This window comes from Typopeltis vanoorti, chromosome 6, assembly GCF_054136105.1.
Source record: "Typopeltis vanoorti isolate ZY-2024b chromosome 6, IOZ_Tvanoo_1.0, whole genome shotgun sequence".
Classification (NCBI taxonomy): Eukaryota; Metazoa; Arthropoda; class Arachnida; order Uropygi; family Thelyphonidae; genus Typopeltis; species Typopeltis vanoorti.
In genome coordinates, this window is record NC_143554.1 from 7,237,539 (window position 1) to 7,258,478 (window position 20,940).

A 20,940-nucleotide genomic window follows, 5' to 3' on the forward strand; every position below is an offset into this window, starting at 1 on the left:
GGACATCACCGAGCATCGGAGTGACCGTACAGCATCTGTGGATGTCCAATGAACATATGAATGAATGAATATATATATATATATACACACACACACACACACACATGTTGCATAAGTGACATTTACATACATCTGCATAAAGGTTTCTAATTCAGTGGCTGGTATGTGTACAAGTGGTTATGTATAATTTCATTTGACTTATAGCCAACATTCAAATCTGAATTCATGCATTATTCTGGTATTGCAGCCATAAAGAATGTGCAATAACACAATCAATAAATAATTATGCAATTATTTGCACCTCTTTAACAACTCGTATGGTCAAGTATTAAAGCTATTATCAGTACAATCTTGGTATTTATCGGTCTACCTACTTACTGATGAGACCTCAATAAAGGTCGAAACCGGTCTGGGTGGTGACCTATCTCCCTTAATGCAAAACAACATACATCTCTTAGGGGATGAGTTTTACATTAGGGTTAATCACTATTCTTAGTATTAACCCTAATGTAAAACTCATCCCAGGCATCTCAGGAGTTATCCTCCTGAGTTGCCCCAGGTATTTGCTTATGCTTGGACTCGCTGAACTTTTATAGCTTGCTATATTCGGCATGAAACTCTTTGATTTCTATCTTAGAGTTTCTTATTCGGCTTTGAAATAATGTGGGATTAAATATCCCCTTAATTTAAATACTACTTAGTTTAACTTAAGTCAATATGATTAATATGAGACTTTATATAATTATATAAAGAAAGTTGTGAAGCTCATATTCACAGTCCAAACCTCAACAAAAACAAATGCCTTAAACTTTTCCAATTTTGGGAAGTCATCCTAAATAACACTTCTCATTTCTCTTTCTTAATATTGTAATTATTTAAATTTATTTCTCTGAATTCTAACAGTTATAAATGGGGTTATCCTCCTGTAGTTGATAGCATACATTGTCATGCACTTGCAATTTAATTATTCTTATTGTGTTTATCATTTTTCAATTGTATTGACAACAATGGCAAAGAAACCTAACTGAATATTCTACAATTAAATATTTTTCCTAACTTAAGTATTATTCCATTACTGTATAATAATTTTATCATCAATACTTGTAGAATTTGTTTTATTTGTATATTTGGAATTTATATTCTTGTATTATCTGTAGAATTTTTAGTTAGATTTTTTAGCCATCATCATCAGTACAGTTACAATAGGTTGTACAGATAAGGGGGGGAAGAAATGGAACAGAAACAAGAATTCCTTCTGGAGAACAAACATGGATTATTGCACTTCAGGCCTCCAGTAAGCTGGGTGGTGGTATTTCACCAAGCAATGAAGGTTATTTACCACTTGGTGGTCTAAGTGAACATGGAGTATTGATGATAAAATTATTATACAGTAATAGAATAACACATTAAGCTATGCCATACATACTTAGTGACCAAAACTTCTATTTCAAAAATACACCAGTTAACTAGTGGTGCTGCCAGTTGATCCACGGTCCCAAACCTGTCAATAACAAGTCAGGAGGCTTTCCCAATCAAGTTGCATACAAACTCACTGCCACATACTCTTCCAAGTCATGCCTAAAGAGGGAGTCCAAGTAGTGGCATGAAGGAGACACTGACAAGGCCATGTTATGGAAAGAAGAATGGTCACTTCCTGTATGGATGTCATATCCAAGAGTACCTTCTCTCACTGCATCTCACACTATCCTCCATCTAACTATGAACAAACTAATGATGAACCTTACAAATAATGACAGTGGCACTGTGATAAAAAGAAGTCTCCCTTAATGAACTAGTCCCAATACAAAATACACAACACAATTAAATCACTAGATACAAAACACAACACAATCAAAACATCTGATCATTAGATACAAACCATGCCAGAATCTCCTCATTAAAAACTCATTTGCACATCCAATGTCCATTCACACTACACAATTCCTTTTGCCACAAAGGTGGCACCCTGCCTTTGTGAGATCAGATACTGCATGCTACAGCATCTAATGGCTAATTTAGAATCCTCTGCTTCTGACCTCCTCTGGTTCAAGGTTTCCTTGCACCATTTATACTCTTTTTCAGGTTATCTTGGAAGTAGCGGAATAAGCTACATTTCCGGATTTTCTTACCATTCTTACTATAGGCTTACACTGCATAAAATAGTTTCTTACATTTTTTTGCATTATCACATTGCGTGGTACTTTGTATATAATCATTTTACTACTTCCTTACTTGCCAATGCTAGAATTATATGTTTCATACCATTAAATCATTACAGAGAACTTATTTTTGGAAAATGCAATTATCTATCACGTGGTCTCTGGCGACTTCACCCTAAACATGGCAGAGATGACTGGTGGTGTTGGCTCTTGTATTCCCACTCATAGTAATCCTAAATTAGTAATGCACCCTAAAGGCAAACCTCTGAGATGCTTTGAAAAGCACATCATACTAAATGTTTATGCTGGTTTATGGACAAGAAATCCTGATAAAACAGTGGGCAATATTGTGAAGAAAACAGCAGAACTGACAGGTGTAAGCAGGACGATAGTATACTGCACGAAGAAGGAACTGACCACGACAGGACAACTGCATGTGCCTGGGAAGAAGAGGCCTAGCGTCGTAGCACTACGCATATGCTTGGTGAAATAAGATGACTTTACGCTGTCAGCAATTCATCAGAAAGTGCACGATTTCTTCAGAAAGAATGAAATTCCTACGATATATAAGGTAATGACTGCTGTAAACAATGATGAGGATCTCCCTCACATTTCATTAACAACAACTTACCAGTTGTAAAAGGACCTTGGTTTTGTTTACACCACAAGAAAGCAATCATCGGCATTACTTGAGAGGGAAGATATAATTTTATGGCATTGCCAGTATTTGAGTTCTATCAGGAAAGATCGCCAAGAGAGATGAAAAATTTATTATACAGACAAAACCTGGGTGAATGCCAGTAAAACCTGCACTAAAGTTCTCCAGGTCGCAACAGTAAAAAGTGCTCAACCATTTTTGTTGGGCTTAACAACAAGCCTGAAAGCACTGAGTGGAAAGGGGTCTTGTATAATCATAACACATGCTGGCAGCAAAGATGGATTTGTACCAGGGAGCCCTTGAAATTTTACGAGCACAGAAATCACAAGGCAATTATCATAGGAAATGGTGGAAATCACTATGAACATGTTTTTGCCAAACGTTGAGCCTAACAACGTTATTGTAATGTGCCTTACCATTCTGTCCAACTGGAAAATGTGATATTTCAGGCAACATGCAAAAAGGACATTCAGAAGTGGCTGAAGGAAAAAGGAATCGGTTTTACTTCTGATAGGGTGAAAACAGAACTACTGAACTTGGTGGCAAATGTCAAGAGTCAGTTTCAAAAATATCGCATTGATAGTATTGGAGAACAGAAAGGACACACAGTTATTCGTCTTCCACCATACCATTGTGAACTGAACCCCCCTAGAACTCATCTGGGCACAAATTAAGGGGCATGTTGCAGCTAAAAATACAACTTTCAAAATTTCAGATGTTGAAAGACTGGTCATGGAAAGATTTCAAAAAATTACAGAGTGCACATGGAAAAGTTGCATAACCCATGTTATTGAAAAAAAATTCTGTGCCCTTGATGGAATGATAGATGAAGTGGTGGAAAACATGCGTTTCACGGCAGATGACAGCTCTGAATCTTTATTTAGTGAAGATGCACAATCTGATGATACTACCCACAGCCTGAATGGTGTTGAGGCATGTCCTCATTAAATTAATGAAGGGATAAGAGTGTTTATGTATATATTATTGTAATAAAATATGTCATGTTTGGAAATATGCGTTGTGACGAGTGAAGTTCACTTCATAATGTAAACAATCACTGCTTATCTTAAGCCAGTTTATAATAAACTCTATGACATCTACTTTGTTGCAACCTATCAGTTAATTCCAGAAAATCCAAAGGCACACAGTTGTATAGAGTCATCTTGGCCATGCTATTTCATATTAGCAATATGAATGCAACATTATACGTAGACTGGTGTGATTCAGGTAATGATGGCATTCAGGGGATTTTCTACGCATGTGCTTAGTTACAAATGCGATGCACTTCCATAGTAACAGCAAACTAATATCTCACTACCTTCAGAAGCAGTACAGCCTGTAGTATATTTCTTTACTTCCAAGATAACCTGAAAAAAAAAAGAGTATAGTGATATCCACTTGCAGTATTTATCATTCTCCAAATTCCGATTACTCAGACCTCTTTACATTCCTCTCCATGAAACTCTATAATCTGCAATCCAGTCATCTGATTAGTAAGATCATCTTCCTTGGCAACCTCAACGTCCATAATTCCAACAGGATCCCCTTTTCCAGTGACCAAGCTGGATGAGAGGCAGAAATCTCTGCCATAAGCAATAACCTTACACAAACTGTTCATCTGCCTACACGAATTTCTGACAACCCTCTTCATTCAACTAATATTTCAGATTTTATTTTTTAAACTGGTTCTCCCTCCAAATACACCATAAAAGGTCAACTCCACTCTCACAGAATATCCTCCTCAAGCCACAGAAATTATCCTCATTAGAATGAAGGCCTTCATCCCCCATTCTATCTGTAGATGAGAATCCTTATCTGCTGGTTCAACAGAAAGTGTATCAAATCAGTTGAAGAAAGAAAAGAAAAAAAAATCAGCTTACTGCAGGTGGCTTGCTTCAACAAAACCAGCTTCATACTTTGTCTAGACCAAAGCATGCAACAAGTACAAAACAATCATCAGTGGATCTAAATCTGATTTCATAAAAGCCAACAACAGAAAACTTGCCTCCTATCCAAATGGAAGCTGTCTTCTGGTCCCGTGCTAAGACCATTAGATTCAACTTCTGCTCATCTGCATCTCTCTCATCCTGATGGCACCACTGTTTCTTCGCCCAAAGACAAAGCTGACCTCCTAGCATTACTTTTTCCCTCTCAAGTTCCTGCATTGATGACCAAGGGAATTGTCTCCTACATATCACAGTCTGAACGCTATGTATGCTGCCTACAATTTTTCAACAAAAAGATACCAGAAAATTACTAAATAATCTGAACACCAAAAACTCATGGTTCTGATGGCATCACTTCCTTTGTTCTCAAACATTGTGCTCCAGAGATAACACCCATCCTGTATTATCTCTACAATGTATTATATAGCTGGTACTTATTTCAACACATGGAAGCAATCATATATTCAGCCTATTCTAAAAAATGAGTATCGTCAAACTAACGACCAATTGCCATCACACCAGCCATTTCCAAAATAATGAAGATGGCTGGTGTGATGAGCTGCTGAACAAATTACTGTCCTTTGGTCTACCTACCACCCTATGTAACTGGGTTGCTAGCTTCCTCTCTGGTTGTTCACTGTGTCATGGTTGCCATCATATTATCCGTGATGGGTTGATGGTTGATCTTTTTTCCAACTCAATCTGTCCTATGACCTACCCTCTTTCTCATGTACATAAACAACAGACTCTCAATCACCACTAATCCTATCCACATCTTTACACACAATAGTAATCTCTGTACATTCTACTCAATTGACAAACCATGCAGTGTGCAGATATTCCAAGCATCAAGATCTATAACAGAGCTTTAAACACTGACCTCCATACTACCCTTCAATGGGACACGGACAATCTTGTCACATTCAATGCTACCAAAACACAGCTTGCTTCTCTCGTAAAAAAAACTCAGCTTACATTTCCTTATCCTGAGTATACACAAATCACCAGACAAGATTAGATCTCTTTGCTTGGACTAACATTTACCTCTAGCCTCTTTTAGCACAAACATCACATCAATAACTTCCTCAGCATCCAAAAAAACTAGGCATTCTCTTTCATTGAAGATGCTATTTTACCCTCAACCAACTCTTTAACAATATACAAATACCAAATCCACCCATAATCAGAAAACTGCTCACATATTTGGGGTGGAGCACCTAAAATTTCTTAATGCTGTCCACAGGAGAGCAATTTGGCTGAAAGACAATCCCTCTCTTATAAATTTACATCAACCTCTATCTCACAGATGCAGTGTTTCAGCTCTATGTCTATTCTACAGGTGCTTCAATGGTCACTGATTCACTGAACTGGCAACAGCAGTCCAGTGCTCCTTTGCTGTGCAACTGCAAATACACTGAACCTGCTTTTCTTCTTCTTTTGTTCCATCTACTCTAGAACAGCTTATCACTAGTATTTCCAAACGTCTACAACTATTCAAAAAACTTCCATCTAAGTCCTCACCTGTACTGATGTGTTTATAGGTCTGCTGACCTCTCACGTATGGGATTAATATAAATTTTCCATATGCATGGCTCTGGAACATGCCTCCCCCTCCTGTTCTTGGGATCATTGTAAGATTCAATGCTAAATCTTTCACATCAATGCTTTATTAAACTTCTTAACCTCTTTCTAAATTCCAACTTCCATATGTTCATTCTTGGGATCGATGTATAAGCTCTGCCCCTGTCTGATCTAATACACTTATACTATTACTAAACTTATAATTTCTTCTGTCACATGATGTCTAAGATCATTATTCTTTTTATATATTTATCCTTTATACAAGAGGTAGAAAAATATAAGCACATCAGTGCCACATCTGGGATGAATCCATATTCAAGGATCAAAAATATTTCACTAAATATTGCTGCAATACATTCAATACATGCAATACCTTCCTGCATTTTTTAACCTATGATGGGTATAATTCTTTCAGCATCTCTAATACTCTCCCCAACCATCCAGAAAATGTTTTATATAATATAATTAGCAATCTCTGGCCACTCAGTGTTCAGTTGATACTACAAACTGGCCATCTGAGATGATTGGACTACTCAATAATGAACAATAAGCTAATAGCCAATTCAATCAGTGAGAATGGTCTGTAATATGTACAGTCGACTCTGACTACTGCAAACTCAGAGGGACCACAAGAACAGTTAATTTATAATGGATAGTTTGCTATAGTGATTTGCTATAGCTTTTGACTAGTATTATGGGACTGTCAGGACTTGACAAGTTTGTTACAGTGAGCAAGTTTGTTATGGAGGTGTCTGCTATAGTGAAAGCCAATTATATTAGATAATGAGGCAATTGACTGAATATCTATTACTATATTACACAGTATCAATTCATACTATTTATGATGACAAATGATAAAATAGGCTTTCCTGATTTTTCAGATTTTTTTGGTATTCATAAATAACACTGTATATAAATTATTTTTTTCTTTTCTGTTCTCTTCCAAAAGCATACCATTATCTCTCCTCACCATGACAACTAATGTAATGTCACAGTAGTGTCTCATACTTGAGAATTGTTTACAGTGTTTAACCCTATTCCCATCCAGCACATCATTCAGACACTTTCCAGTCTGACTGTCATACCAGCTTCTATTTTCTACTTACCTCACCAAGAAGGACCATCATTTTGACATCAGGCTCATTTTGATAGCGCAGTAAGTGATCCATGAAAGTGGTTCCTGGATACCTATAAAGCAAAAAAATTTATGAGCACTACAAAATAAAATGTAATTTACTATTCAAGGTACACTAATAAAATATATTTAAATCCTGTTTATACAAGTATATTGTTTTTACTTTTTAGATTTTCAACATATTTTTATGATTTTTTAAAAAGTAAAATGTGGTGTCAGTATAAACTTTTGGCTTTTGCAGGAGAGATGGAGTTGCTCTTAATTTATAAAAGTTTTAAACTTACATACATATACCATATTGTACATAGATGAACCAAAAGCTGTCAGAATTTTATATATACACCTAAACCTCTTTTTATGCAAATTTTTTTTTATGCAAATTGGGATATCAAAAATAATTTTTTTATGCGATTTTTATTCACTTTTACGCAACCAACCTAACGTCTAAGTTAAGAAAAAATTCCGTAATTCAAGAAAATTATAAGAATTTTATAGAACTGCATTCTCGTTTTAATTAAGAAAATTCTAAATTCTTACGAATTTCATTTATTGGGAATTCCCCGAATTACATAACTGACTGTGAATAAAAAAGCAGTTCTTGGAAGTTTGAATTTGGTGTTTGAGTAGACAACACAGTTACCGCATTTTTTAAGTGAAATCAAAATAAAAATCACGTCATAAAATTAATAATTTTGCCAAGAAATAATAAATAGTAAGCTATATGTAATTTTCAAATTTTCACAAAAAAGAATGCCACTTGACGGAAATTCCATCAAGTAATCAGCATTGAGATTTTATGAACAGATTAAAAAACTGCAGCCAGATACTTTATTATTATTATTATTACCACGGGCTACTCCAGGAGTCCTTAGACTCATCGAGGGAGGCCCTAAACATCATGTTCACACAGCTGTTCAACATTCTCACAGTATCTATCATACCTTGCCTTGAACTCGCTCACTGTCATAGCACCCACAACAGACTCTGGCAGCTTATTCCACTCATTTACCACTCTAAAAGTAAAGAACCCAGCTCTAACACCCCTGCTAACCATGCTCTTGCCCAGCTTCCATGGGTGTCCCCTAGTTCTCCCACCACCAGTCCTGATCTCAAAAATATCATCTGAATTAATCCTATAGAATCCTTTTAGCAATTTGAATGTCTCAATCATATCTCCCCTTTTCCGCCTATCAACTAGTTTCTGCAACCCACAAATCTTCAACCTGTTCTCATATGGTTCATTCCATAGACCTGCTATCATCTTAGTCACTCGCCTCTGGATCCTCTCAACCTCCCCCCCATCAAGAAGGAACCGAGGTGACCAAATCTGGGCACAGTAGTCGAGATGAGGTCTTATCAGGGCTCGGTACAGAGGTACAATAACTTGTTTTTCTCTGCTCGTCAAGGTATTTTTCAACAACCAAGTGAGTTGATGAGCTGATTTAGCTACTTTCACAATGTGCCCCCTAAACTTCATCTCCCTATCCACCAACACTCCCAAGTCCCTGGCCTCATCAATCTCTTGGAGTACAGTTCCACCAATGTGGTATACTGCTGCTAATCTTTTCACTCCGAAATGCATAACCTTACATTTTGTCACATTAAATTGACATCCATTCTCCTTAGTCCAGAACTCCAATCTATCTAAGTCATCTTGCAAGACTTTGACATCTTCTGCATTCACTATCGCCCTACCCAACTTTGCATCATCAGCGAACAAATGAACTGTCCCACTTAGACCCTTCCCTATATCGTTAATGAACAGATTAAACAGCAGTGGTCCAAGAACAGAACCCTGTGGCACACCACTAGTCACAGGCCTTTTTTTGGACTCTACTCCTGAATAAACTAATCTTTGATATCTCTCCATCAACCACCCAGCTATCCATCTCACCAACCCTATATCCATTCCCATATGTTGTAGTTTACGGATTAGAATTCCATGTGGTATCCTGTCAAACGCCTTTGTCAGGTCCAGCAGTATCACTGTAAACCCATTTCCCTTATCCAGTTCAGCCGTCACCTTGTTATAAAACTTGAGCAAGTTACTGAGGCATGATCTACCCTTCACAAAGCCATGCTGTCCTCTGTACAGTATCTCATTTTCATCAATCCATTCCTGTATTTTTCCCTTGACTACTTTCTCCAAGACCTTGACAACGACTCCTGATATGCTGATCGGTCGGTAATTTGCAACCATAGTCTTGGATCCTCCTTTATGCAGTGAAACTATTTTCCCCTCTTTCCACGCCTTCGGAACTAAGCCAGACCTGAGACTCAGATTAAACAATATGGTTAAGGGCACTGATAATTCATTAGCCGCTTCATGCAAGACCCGTGCCGGTATACCATCCAATCCCACAGATGTATTCACATTAAGGTTCTGTAATAGACTATTCACCTCCACTTCATTCATCACAATTCCCATATAAACTAATGGTTCCTTGATTTTTTCAACATCACCACCTGGATGATATACTTTTGCAAAGTGCGCGCTCAGTAACTCCACTATATCGACTGGTTCAGTGAACTCTTTACCATCGTCATTCCTTAAAATCATTTTGCCATGTACAGTTTTTTTTCTTGCTTGCAGCATATTGAAAGAACTGTTTGGGATTCTCTTTTGCTTGCATAGCTAGTTTCCTTTCATAATCGGCTTTTGCTGTTTTTACCACACTCGTTACCCTTCTGGCCTGTACTTTATACCGTTCGTGTGCCTGCAGGTCACCCCTTTCTTTAAATTCCCTCCATAGTTGTTTCTTTTTTTTGCAGCTCAAGCTTAATGATGTTATTCATCCATTTAACCCCTCCTTGTTTCACTATTCGGACCTTAGGTATACAATCAGCCATAACCTCCTGTAAATGCTCTTTGATCACTTTATCTCAATCAAGGAAAAAATATGAATTTCATGCAAGCAATGGTTGGCTGGGTAAGTTTATTCATAATATAAAAATTAAAGGTGAAACAGCTTCTGCTGATGAAACAGCTGCTAAAGCATTTCCACAAAAATTTGCTAAAATAATTGAAGATGGAGGTTATACTCGTGAACAAGTTTGGAATATGGATGAAACTGACCTTTTCTGGAAAAAAATGCCAAACAGCACTTAAGTATCAAAAATGCAAAAAAAAAAACTGTTGGTGAGTTCAAAGCAGTAAAGGATCACATAACACTCCTATTTGGTTCGAACGATTTAGGAGATAGGATGTTAAAACCACTGCTCATAAATCGATCATTAAGACCATGGCCAATGAAAGGCATAGATTTTCAAAAATTACCAGTTCATTGGATGGCCAACAAAAAAAGCTTGGGTAACCATTGATATTTTCACTGAGTGGAAACATTTTGTGCCAGAAGTTAGATGCTATTTGAATGACTCAAATTTAAAGTGCTTTTGATTCTTGATAATGCACCCGGTCATCCTGCCATAGAACACCCAAATGTGCAATTTTTTTTTCTGCTGCCCAATACCACATCATTGCTACAACCTCTAGATCAGGGTATAATTGCAACTTTTAAAACATTATGTCAGACAAACATTTCAGTATGTTTCGAACAAGCTAAATGCTGATGAAACACTGTCAGTCATGGATGTGTGGAAAAAATTTTCAATTATGGATTGTATTGATCAGGTTCGATTATCGTTATCTGAATTGAGACCAGAAACTATGAATGCATGCTGGAAAGCAATTTGGCCCGCATGTGTTAAAGAGAATGCTCCTGTTCCCTTCAATCATACTGCAGAATTCCCCAATATAATAAGTTTGGCATGTGAAATTGGCGGAGAAGGATTTGATGATCTTACGTCGACAGATATTGAAGAATTGTTAATTGATAAACCACTTAGCAAAGACGAAATAGTGGAGATTGTTTCTGAGACTCCTGAAAGCGAAGAAGTTAATGATAATGATCAAGATAATCCTACTTTTACTGCTGATATAATTAAAGGTGGTCTTAAACTGGCCAGTAATTTAGGCAATTATTTTGCCCGACATGATTCAAATGAAGAACGTGCTGGGAAGTTTTAACATGAGCTTAAGTTGTTAATATCTTCATACAGAGAATTATATCATGACTTATCTAAAGCATCAACACAGCGATTAATAACTGAGTTCATGCCTAAAACTACTGAAACAACCAGTGGTACTTTTGTTCAAGACATGACAAGAAGAATTCCACAAGTTGAGGCGGACGTCGATGACGATAATACTATATCTAGTAGTTCTAGTGATATTACAGTCTCACGAAAATGAAAGCTTTTGCGTTTATTGTCAGAAACTGATAGCGAATAACATAATTTTTTTATAGAATCCTTAGCAAACAACTGAAATGAATATGTTTTTTTTTAAAGTTATTAAAATTCTTATATGCATGTGTGTTCTCCATGAAATGTAAATAAAAATCTTATGATCCTAACGAATTTAATGTTTGTTTTTTTCATTATTTTGCTTATATTTCAGGTTTGGAATAAATCGTCACTTTTTCTATGGAGTCAGTAGTTCTTTTTACGTGAATTCTATTTATGCATAATTTTTAGGAATGTATCTATCATGTAAAAAGAGGTTTAGGTGTATATAATTTTATAATTATCTGGTCTGCTTATCAAACTGAAGAGCTTCTTCATACAGAGGAAAAAAAAAATTAATATATGAATAATTAATAATGCTTATTACCAACATTTCCCCTCTTTCCAAATTGTCCAATTATAACTTTCACTTGAAAAAGCTCAAATAGATATACATACTGCAGCCAAAAACATTTGCAAAGTAAAAGAGTAAAACACCATGAAGAATAGCACTGCATCTGACTGGTTCACTAAGATTCAAGGCCAGTTGTATAACTTGTTCCAAATAAACATAATCAATCCTGAGAGAATGTGCCAAGCCATCAAAGTTGAGATAGCCAAAACTTTTAGCTAGATAAACCCACAAATTTTGATAGAAGAAATTATATTCTTCTTTCATTACAACATACTGAAAAACATGTTTTGAAGGGTAGAACAACAGCATAATTTCTTCTAACTTCATAATTTGATATAATTATTATTACAGGCAACTCCAGGGAGTCATTAGACTCATCAAGGGAGGCCCCAAATCATATTCATCACAACTATTCGACATTCATACAGTATCTATCATACCTCGCCTTAAACTCATTCACTGTCACAGCATCCACCACAGACTCTGGCAGCCCATTCCACTCATTCACCACTCTAAAAGTAAAGAACCCAGCTCTAACACCTTTACTAACCACACTTTTGCCCAGTTTCCATGGATTAATTTTATAGAAACCCTTCAGTAATTTGAATGTCTCAATCACATCTCCCTTCCTCCGCCTATCAACCAATTTTTGCAACCCACAAATCCTAAACCTGTTCTCATAAGGTTCATTCCACAGACCCGTTATCATCTTGGTCACTCGCCTCTGGATCCTCTCAACCTCCTCCCCATCAAGAAGAAACCTAGGTGACCAAATCTGGGCACAGATAACTAATGCATCTAAATATAATTTTCTATGTGCTAATTTCAACTGCTCTATTGATACAAAAACTTCTTTTTCTTCATCTTTAGCTATTAAGCACTTTTTTCAAGACTATCCCACCATTTACTCATTTATCTTCCTCTGCTTCTCTTTCTTTCTAGTATCTAGTTCTTTACTTTGCCTATCTGTCATCCTGCATTCTTCTCTGCATTTTTGGATCCAATCATTTTTTGCTTGTATTTTATATTATCTAATTTATAAGTTCCTGATTTTGTTTAATATTATTATACTTCAATTTTTCTTTTTCACTTCAATTTCACTTTCTTTGTAAGTTCCTGATTTTGTTTAATATTATTATACTTCAATTTTTCTTGAAGTTTTCACTTGAGTGGTTTCATTAATTTGCCTAATTTGTCTTTATTTCTAATGTTGAAGATTGTCTAGAGCAGAGATCGCCTTCAATGGAAATTATGTTTTAAATTGACAACTGCTAAAAATTTGTCTACAGCCCACAGTAAGAGTAAATCCATAGTAAGAAAAATCTCCATATTATCCCTTAGTGTAAGCAAACAAATATTAGTTTACAAGACTTAGTTTCAGAAATCAAACAGAAAATAAGTGAACAAGTTAGTAAGATAAAATATTTGGGAATTGAAGAAGCAAATGAAAGGTAAGTAAATATAGTTTTTATAAGTGCATTCTGGGAATTTAACTGCCTTATTGCTAGCTGTTTTTGGACCATCAATAAGATTAAAACATTAAAATTTCTGTGGCTTGTTGCATTCATGTTTTGTTAATTATTAGAGAAAAACCACATAAAAAGTAAAGCACTTTAATAAATTAATTACTAGTTTCATACATCACTAATATATATATATATATATCTTCAGACTGGAAGAGAGCACAAATAAATTAAAAAAAATATATTTACAGAGATTTCTGAATTAACCAACTGTCATTTTTTTTTTCTTTTTAAATTCATTCAACATAAGACAGATGTTAAATGTAGGAACAAGATATCAGATGTATGGTTCATTGTTATAATATATCGCATAGCTTCTCATAGTCTAATTCATTTATGTATACCACCCAGAGTTGATATAGGATTGGACCTTGGTTTTATTTACATTGAGTCAGACATCACATCTCATTTATTTGCATAATTATTAAATTCTATGTACCACATTTTAGTGTGTTGCCAATTTACTTGACATTTTTTGTTTGTGGTGTGAAAAGATAGTCCAGATTTCACAGATGAGACTGTTTTGGTCATCTTAACATCATAGACACTTTTCGTAGTTGTCAAAAGACAGCTTTTAAGTTGTACTGTAGAATTTTTTTGGTATATTTCTGCACCATTATAGTCATCTGGTAGTCTTGGAGAATGAGAAGGTTTATTCAAGTAAGCGGTTGATAGTTCTGAGCTTTTGTTTCTTTTATATTATTTGCATAATATACCCTGGATATCGTAATATCTCTCTCTCTCTCTCTATGAGAGTTATGATGCCTTGCTTCTATGCTGGGTGGTGGTTGGAACTAACATGTAGATACTGGCCTGAATTAAACTTCTTTCTGTATATTTCAAAAGTAAGACTGTTATGATCTTCTACTGAGATGAGAACACTCAGGAAGGAAATTGATCCATCTTTTTCTACTTCTGATGTGAATTGGATTCTGTGGTATATACTGTTAAGGAAGTCAGTGAAGTTATGATGGATTTCTTCTGAACCTGTCCAAACGAAGAAAACATTTTCTACATATCTTACCCATATTCTTGATTTGGTATGGAATCTCTCAATAGCTGTTTGTTCAAATCTTTCCATATATAAATTAACTAGGTGTGGAGAATTTGCCACACCCATGGAAAATGTAAAATAAACATCAAGGTAATTAATTGGCAATTCACTAAAATGCCATATACACAGAATTTAATAATTATGTACATAAATTTAAAAGGGCAAGTAAGATGATTATTATTATTTTTAACATCTGATCTCCATGGTGTCAAGGACTCATCATGGGAGGTACACACTATCACACAAAGCTTATCCAACCATGCCTTATTTTAAGGCATGGTTGGATAAGCAGGTTCTTTTAAGGTTTGGTTGAATGAGTAGGTTCTTTGCATGGAGAGTGGTTGATGAGTGAAATGCATTGTCTACATTCACAACACACTCAGATAATGCATTCCACTCACCAAGCACTCTCAATGCAAAGAACCTTCTCCTGACTCCTGTGGTCTCACACACCTTACAATTTCCAGGGATGACCTCTTGTTCTATCCCTCCATTTAATGAAAAATTTCTTTCATGTTAATCTGATAACCTCTGTTATAACTGTCTCAATCATATCCCCCCCCCCCCTCCTCTTATTCATGAGGCTTTGCAATTTACATTCTTTCAATCTGTCTCCATACTCCACATTCCAAGGACCACTTACTACTTTTGTGAATCTTCTCTAGACTTTCTAACATATTCTCATCACCATGAAATCCTTACAACCAAATCTGTGCACAGTAATCTACAAGAGGCCTGATCAAGGCCTTATACAATGGAATCATAACTTTTTATTTCTGCACATCAAGGTCCTACACATCATTGCCATTATCCAATGTGACAACTCCACAAATTGTGAAATATTCCTAAATTTCAGGTTCTTGTTCACCAGCACTCCCAGATCTCTCATCTCCTCTACCTTCTTTAAAGTTTCCCCACAAAGAGTATACTTTGCCTCCCATTATTGCATACCAAATTTCAAAACCTTACACTTCACAACATTGAATTGACAGTTCCACTTACCTGCCTATTCACTATTTATTCAAGTTGTACTGTAAGGTCATAACATCTGCTTGACTCTGCACTGTATATCCAATTTTGCATTGTCTGCAAACAGTAGCATATCACCAACTAAATTCGTTCTAGTATCATTTATATATAAAGTGAACAACAATGGTCCCCAATACAGACCTCTGCAGCACAACACTAGTGACTTTACTGCACCCTGTATACAACCTTCTGATACTTATTTGACAGCCAGTCACAGATCTAACTCAGTAGTCCTCAGTAGTCTGTTATCCAATCCCATCTGCTTCAGTTTAACAGTTTAGCATGTGGCGGTCTATCAAATGCTTTTGCAAAATCTAAGTATACCAGTGTATATGCATCTCCTTTGTCCAAGATATTTTGTTACCTAGCTACAGTACATAAGTTGGTAAAACATGAATGCCTTTAACACATGCTGATAACCACAGAGAATATTGCTGTTATCAATCCATTTCTGAATGCTAGTTCTCACCAATCTATCCTGTACCTTAACTACAACTCCAGATATAAAGATTGGCATATAATTTGTAGTCACAGCCTTATCACCGCTTTTATGCAGTGTAATAATTTTCACTTCTTTCCACTCTCCTGGTACTCATGCTGTAGTAACTCTTATTAAAGATGTATACCAATGCTACTGCCAATTCCCTGGAACATTCCCTTAAGACATGTGGTGATATGTCATCAAATCCTAGCACCTTACTGACATCAAGCTTATTACCTCATATACCTTCTACTCACTCACAATTAATCTTTCTATGTCTTCTACACCTAAGCTTGTCATGATTTCACCCTGAGGAGGATGAAACACCCTTATAAATTGTTCACTGAATACTTCAACAATCTCTTCTGCAGCAGTTACCATTCTACCATTTTCATTATCTTACCATAATCATCCTTCCTTCTACTTGCCACATATCTGAAAAATTCTCTAGGGTTTATTTTGGCCTGATTAGCTAATTTCTGCTCATATTGTAGCTTTGCTGTTCTTACCAACTGGGTCACCTTCCTGGCCTGCTCTTTATACTCCTTGTGCAATTGATTGCTAGCAATATTTTGACATTTACTTTATTCAATCTTTTGACTTTCTGAATACATTTGCACATTGCTGTTGTTAAATAACTTTTGGTCAGTTTCCAGGCAGCTTTATCTTCATCAATAAATTCACCTACCTCTGTCACACACTTTTAGCCAATGGATATGCTGCCCCCACCCCAACACAAAAACTAAATGGCCCCCAATTTTCTCCCCATACACAAGATCAAAGCAAAACTGTTAGTATTTCTCATATCAAGGGCACATTTTGAAAAGATAATCAGAGTGCTTAATAAATATACCATATATGTCATTGTACATAAGATGACATTTGAAATTAAAAACATAATTGCTGATAACAAGGGATCATCTTATACTCTGGGTATACATCTTATAATCTGAACTTTGAATTTGGCATTGGAAAATAAAGTGATATTCTAGCTCCTGCAGTAATGTACTAAGTAGTAGCATTAAGTTAAGATGCATGTACTGCATTCTAAGTTTCTGGTATGTTAATATACTGATAAATAGCATATTAATATTTTTTGTATATAAATATTTCTATTTAATAAATGTATTCAGTAGGGCAAGGAAGTAGATTTTTAACACATGAATTACAATACAGGAAATCAAGACTGGTATAAATGTAACAACAATTTTACTAATTGTCTCATATGGGACATTGTTCATAAATTACAGTAAAGAAAATATCCAAGGTGATTGTTGTGCCTACATTATATTAAAGAGGCTGTCAGTCATAAGAACAAAATTTGTGGCATCTTATATGGCAGAGATAGCCTAACAAAATTAACATTTTGAAAATGATTTTGGGGATAGTCTTATATGCCCAGTTGCCTTGTACACCAACATATATGGTAAATACCACACCATATTCAAACCATATATCAAACTAGCAACTCTGATCCATTCTCCTAAGTACAAATTTCATCCTTTATCACATCCAGGAGTATAAAGTACTTTGTATAGTAATACCCCTCCTTATGCCTCCATTTACAGCAATCCACTCAATACATTTTTTTCAGTTGTGACCAATGTGCATTTATACAACACCACATTCGTCATATGACTGTTTTAGCTATGAACTTGATTAAAGCCAACTATCTTGGCTTCAATCAATTCCTTTGTCATGTTTTACACAATTTTTACTTCAAGACTTTTACACATGTATGTTATTTAAGGTTCATTTTAAACCCTATTAATTTAACGTATAAGCTTAGTTATTACAAAGGGGCTGCTCCATTGCCCAAAATAGCTTAGCTTTTTCTTTTCTACTATCAACAAAATTCCTCACAAGAGTGCAACTAATAATAAAAATAAACTAGATCATAATAAAACTGTAGCCATTCCATACATTAAAGGGATATCAGATAAAATAAACAGCATACTACACAAATACAACCTTAATTCCACCTTTAAACCTCCTGCAATTCCTTCAATTCCTCAACGCACCTGTAACTTTCATTATATATAGATGAAACTGAACATATATGGACATCGAAAAGGAAATGAAATAAAACTTAAACAGGGTCAAGGAAGATAAATGCATTAAATTTAATAACCAATAAATTTGGCCTTTTTGATCATGCCTTGAGTACTTTACACAGAATTGACTGGACCTGTTCATTACATCATAATAAAACATGGTAAGAATGCAAATTTAAAGAGGCCTGTGAAATTCTAATCAATCACCCTAATCTTAATGATGATGATCAAAAAAATCCCAAGAATATGGATGCCATGTATTCTACCCATGTAACCTTTTGTTCTAAGAGTTCACATTATAAATTATAATTAGGACTGTAGTAGTCCAGGATTTTAGTCTTAACACAACAAAACACTTAAGCTATATTATTGATTATGCCACTACTATTGCTGTATTAAAAGTATTAATATGAATTTGTTCTCGGACTATGTTATTAATAAGATATAACTTTGATGTAGGAATTTTTTCCTGCCAGAGGTCAGGCCAGTAAAATAACCATTGATCAAATCATTGTCACTGTGGCATACTGTTTGAAATGTAACATAGCTTGTAGCTGTGTATATATAGTAATCCAGATGATGACCTTAATATGAAGATGGAACCATATAGAAATTAAAATAATTATTCTTAACATGATAGTGCTCTCCATAATTTATTAAAATGAATGCTGATCACTGAGTAATGCTTGTAGATAAACTTTTCTTTCCTGAAAAATTTCAAGTCATGATCACTGAGTAACATTAAAGGAAAGGTATCAAGTGAGATTTTACTTGGATCAGTACTAGAACATTTGCATTAATAATATTGTGAATCTCTTAATGATACTTACTAAATCATTTTAGGGAGATTCAGTTATTTGTTGTTCAGTTATTCAGATAGGTGGATAGATCAGTAGAATGTCAATTTAACATAGTTATATAAAAATTTTTAGGATTCAAAAATGGAAGTCCATGTATTCTCTTGAATGACTGTACTGGAGGAAGCAGAAGATACAAGAAATCTTCAGACAGTGGTGAATTGAAGTTCAGAGAATCTGACAATGTGTTGAAGACAACTCAGTAGATTGCTGCACTGGTAAGATTAAGTTGTGGTTTCCATCATGTATTGACTATTGTCCACGATCTAAGTTCCATCTGGATTTTAAGGAGCTGAGAAACTTTAGGAATTTTGCAGTTTAATTACAGTACCAAGGAAGAACATATATATTTATTTAACATTAAACAACAAATTAGGTGTTGTTGTTGTAATTTGTTGTTTATCTAATATTGCTGTTTTTATGCCAAGCATCATCAGAGAATATATAGTTTGTCACACTATGCAACTACTAAAGATTTGAAGTTCTGATATGATAACCAATCAGTTTGGATAAAAAAAAAAAAAAAAAAAAAAAAAAAAAAAAAAAAAAGAGAAGTTCACAAGTATTAGGTTAATCTTAAAACAGTTTCATAGCTGCTGCTAACTCCAAAATCAGGCTCTTGGACTTAATGTTCTGTGTACTGCTTTGGTATTCTTCTCTAATCCTTATGAAGGGAGGGTCTAAAGCATGGTTATTCCTGACTTAGCATAATGATGGTGGTGAGTGTATTTAATATACTTATTCTCTTCTCTGAGGCAGATATCAACAGATCTTTCTGTTGACATCAGCCTTTTTGTAAACCAGTTCAGAAGTTATGGGCATACTCTGGTCATACAAGGCATTAGGTTCAGACCACAATCATATAGTGAATAACTGCCTGTTTTCCCAGTTGTAGATACACATAATGGTTTAAATAATATTTATAAGCAGTCATGTGTGCATAAACGATGTAAATAAAGAACTAATTTGCATCAGTTATGCAAACGAAAAATTTAGAATAATTTTCCCAAACTCTTATTCTGAATAACATTCTCTTCTTCTGTTATTCTGAAACAAAGTTATTCTTGAATAGCTTGGCTTAAGGGAATATGGCAACCAATTTGGTCATCAATCTACACCATTAAAAGCTTTCATGTTTCAGCAGTGACTGTCACTTTTATGGATAACTGGTATCAAGTAGTGTAGCACTTTTTCATTTCACTTGCAACTTTGTTTTTAATAGTTGTGCATGTTAAGTTTAGCCTGTGATCTATGTCACTAAATTTAATAATTTTAATCTTAGTATCTAACCATGCAATCTTTTCACTGGAGGCAATAGAATCCTTATTTTGAATTTAATCTGCCATTATAACTATTTTATTTTATTGCCATTAATAACATTTTATAATTCACAGCAAAACACTAAAGCAGAGTGATTATAATATTGTTGTTCATGATTATAATATTAATAAGAGACAGAATCATGTCATTAAAATAATATTTTTGTGTTTATAGCACATAGGGTGCTTCTTATTGCTAGTGATTCAGAACAATGTAATTTTGATCCACTTGAATATTCATATTATAGAATTGTCTTTACTACTAACAACAAACCAAACTACAAAATTTACTAAAACATAGACCACAATAACTCAGGCCAACATGCTGCTATGCCATAATGTAGTTTAAAAGTTTAACTGGCAGTCAGGATGCAATACCTGTTATATTGGTTCCACCATTTGTTCTGTCAAGTCCTGATTAATTGAGTACTATTGAGATTGTAAT

The 20,940-nt window shown here is 35.0% G+C and overlaps 1 protein-coding gene across 3 annotated transcripts in view; it reads right to left on the reverse strand.

The window, feature by feature from the left end:
- The window catches only part of ATPCL (ATP-citrate synthase), a 555,953-nt gene that overhangs the window by 98,323 nt on the left and 436,690 nt on the right, over nt 1–20,940 (reverse strand). For all 3 annotated transcript variants that reach the window (XM_090394661.1, XM_090394662.1, XM_090394663.1), the window contains exon 20: nt 7,451–7,532. In XM_090394661.1, the coding sequence (XP_090250787.1) occupies nt 7,451–7,532 (82 nt within the window). The remainder of the gene's footprint in view (nt 1–7,450; nt 7,533–20,940) is intronic.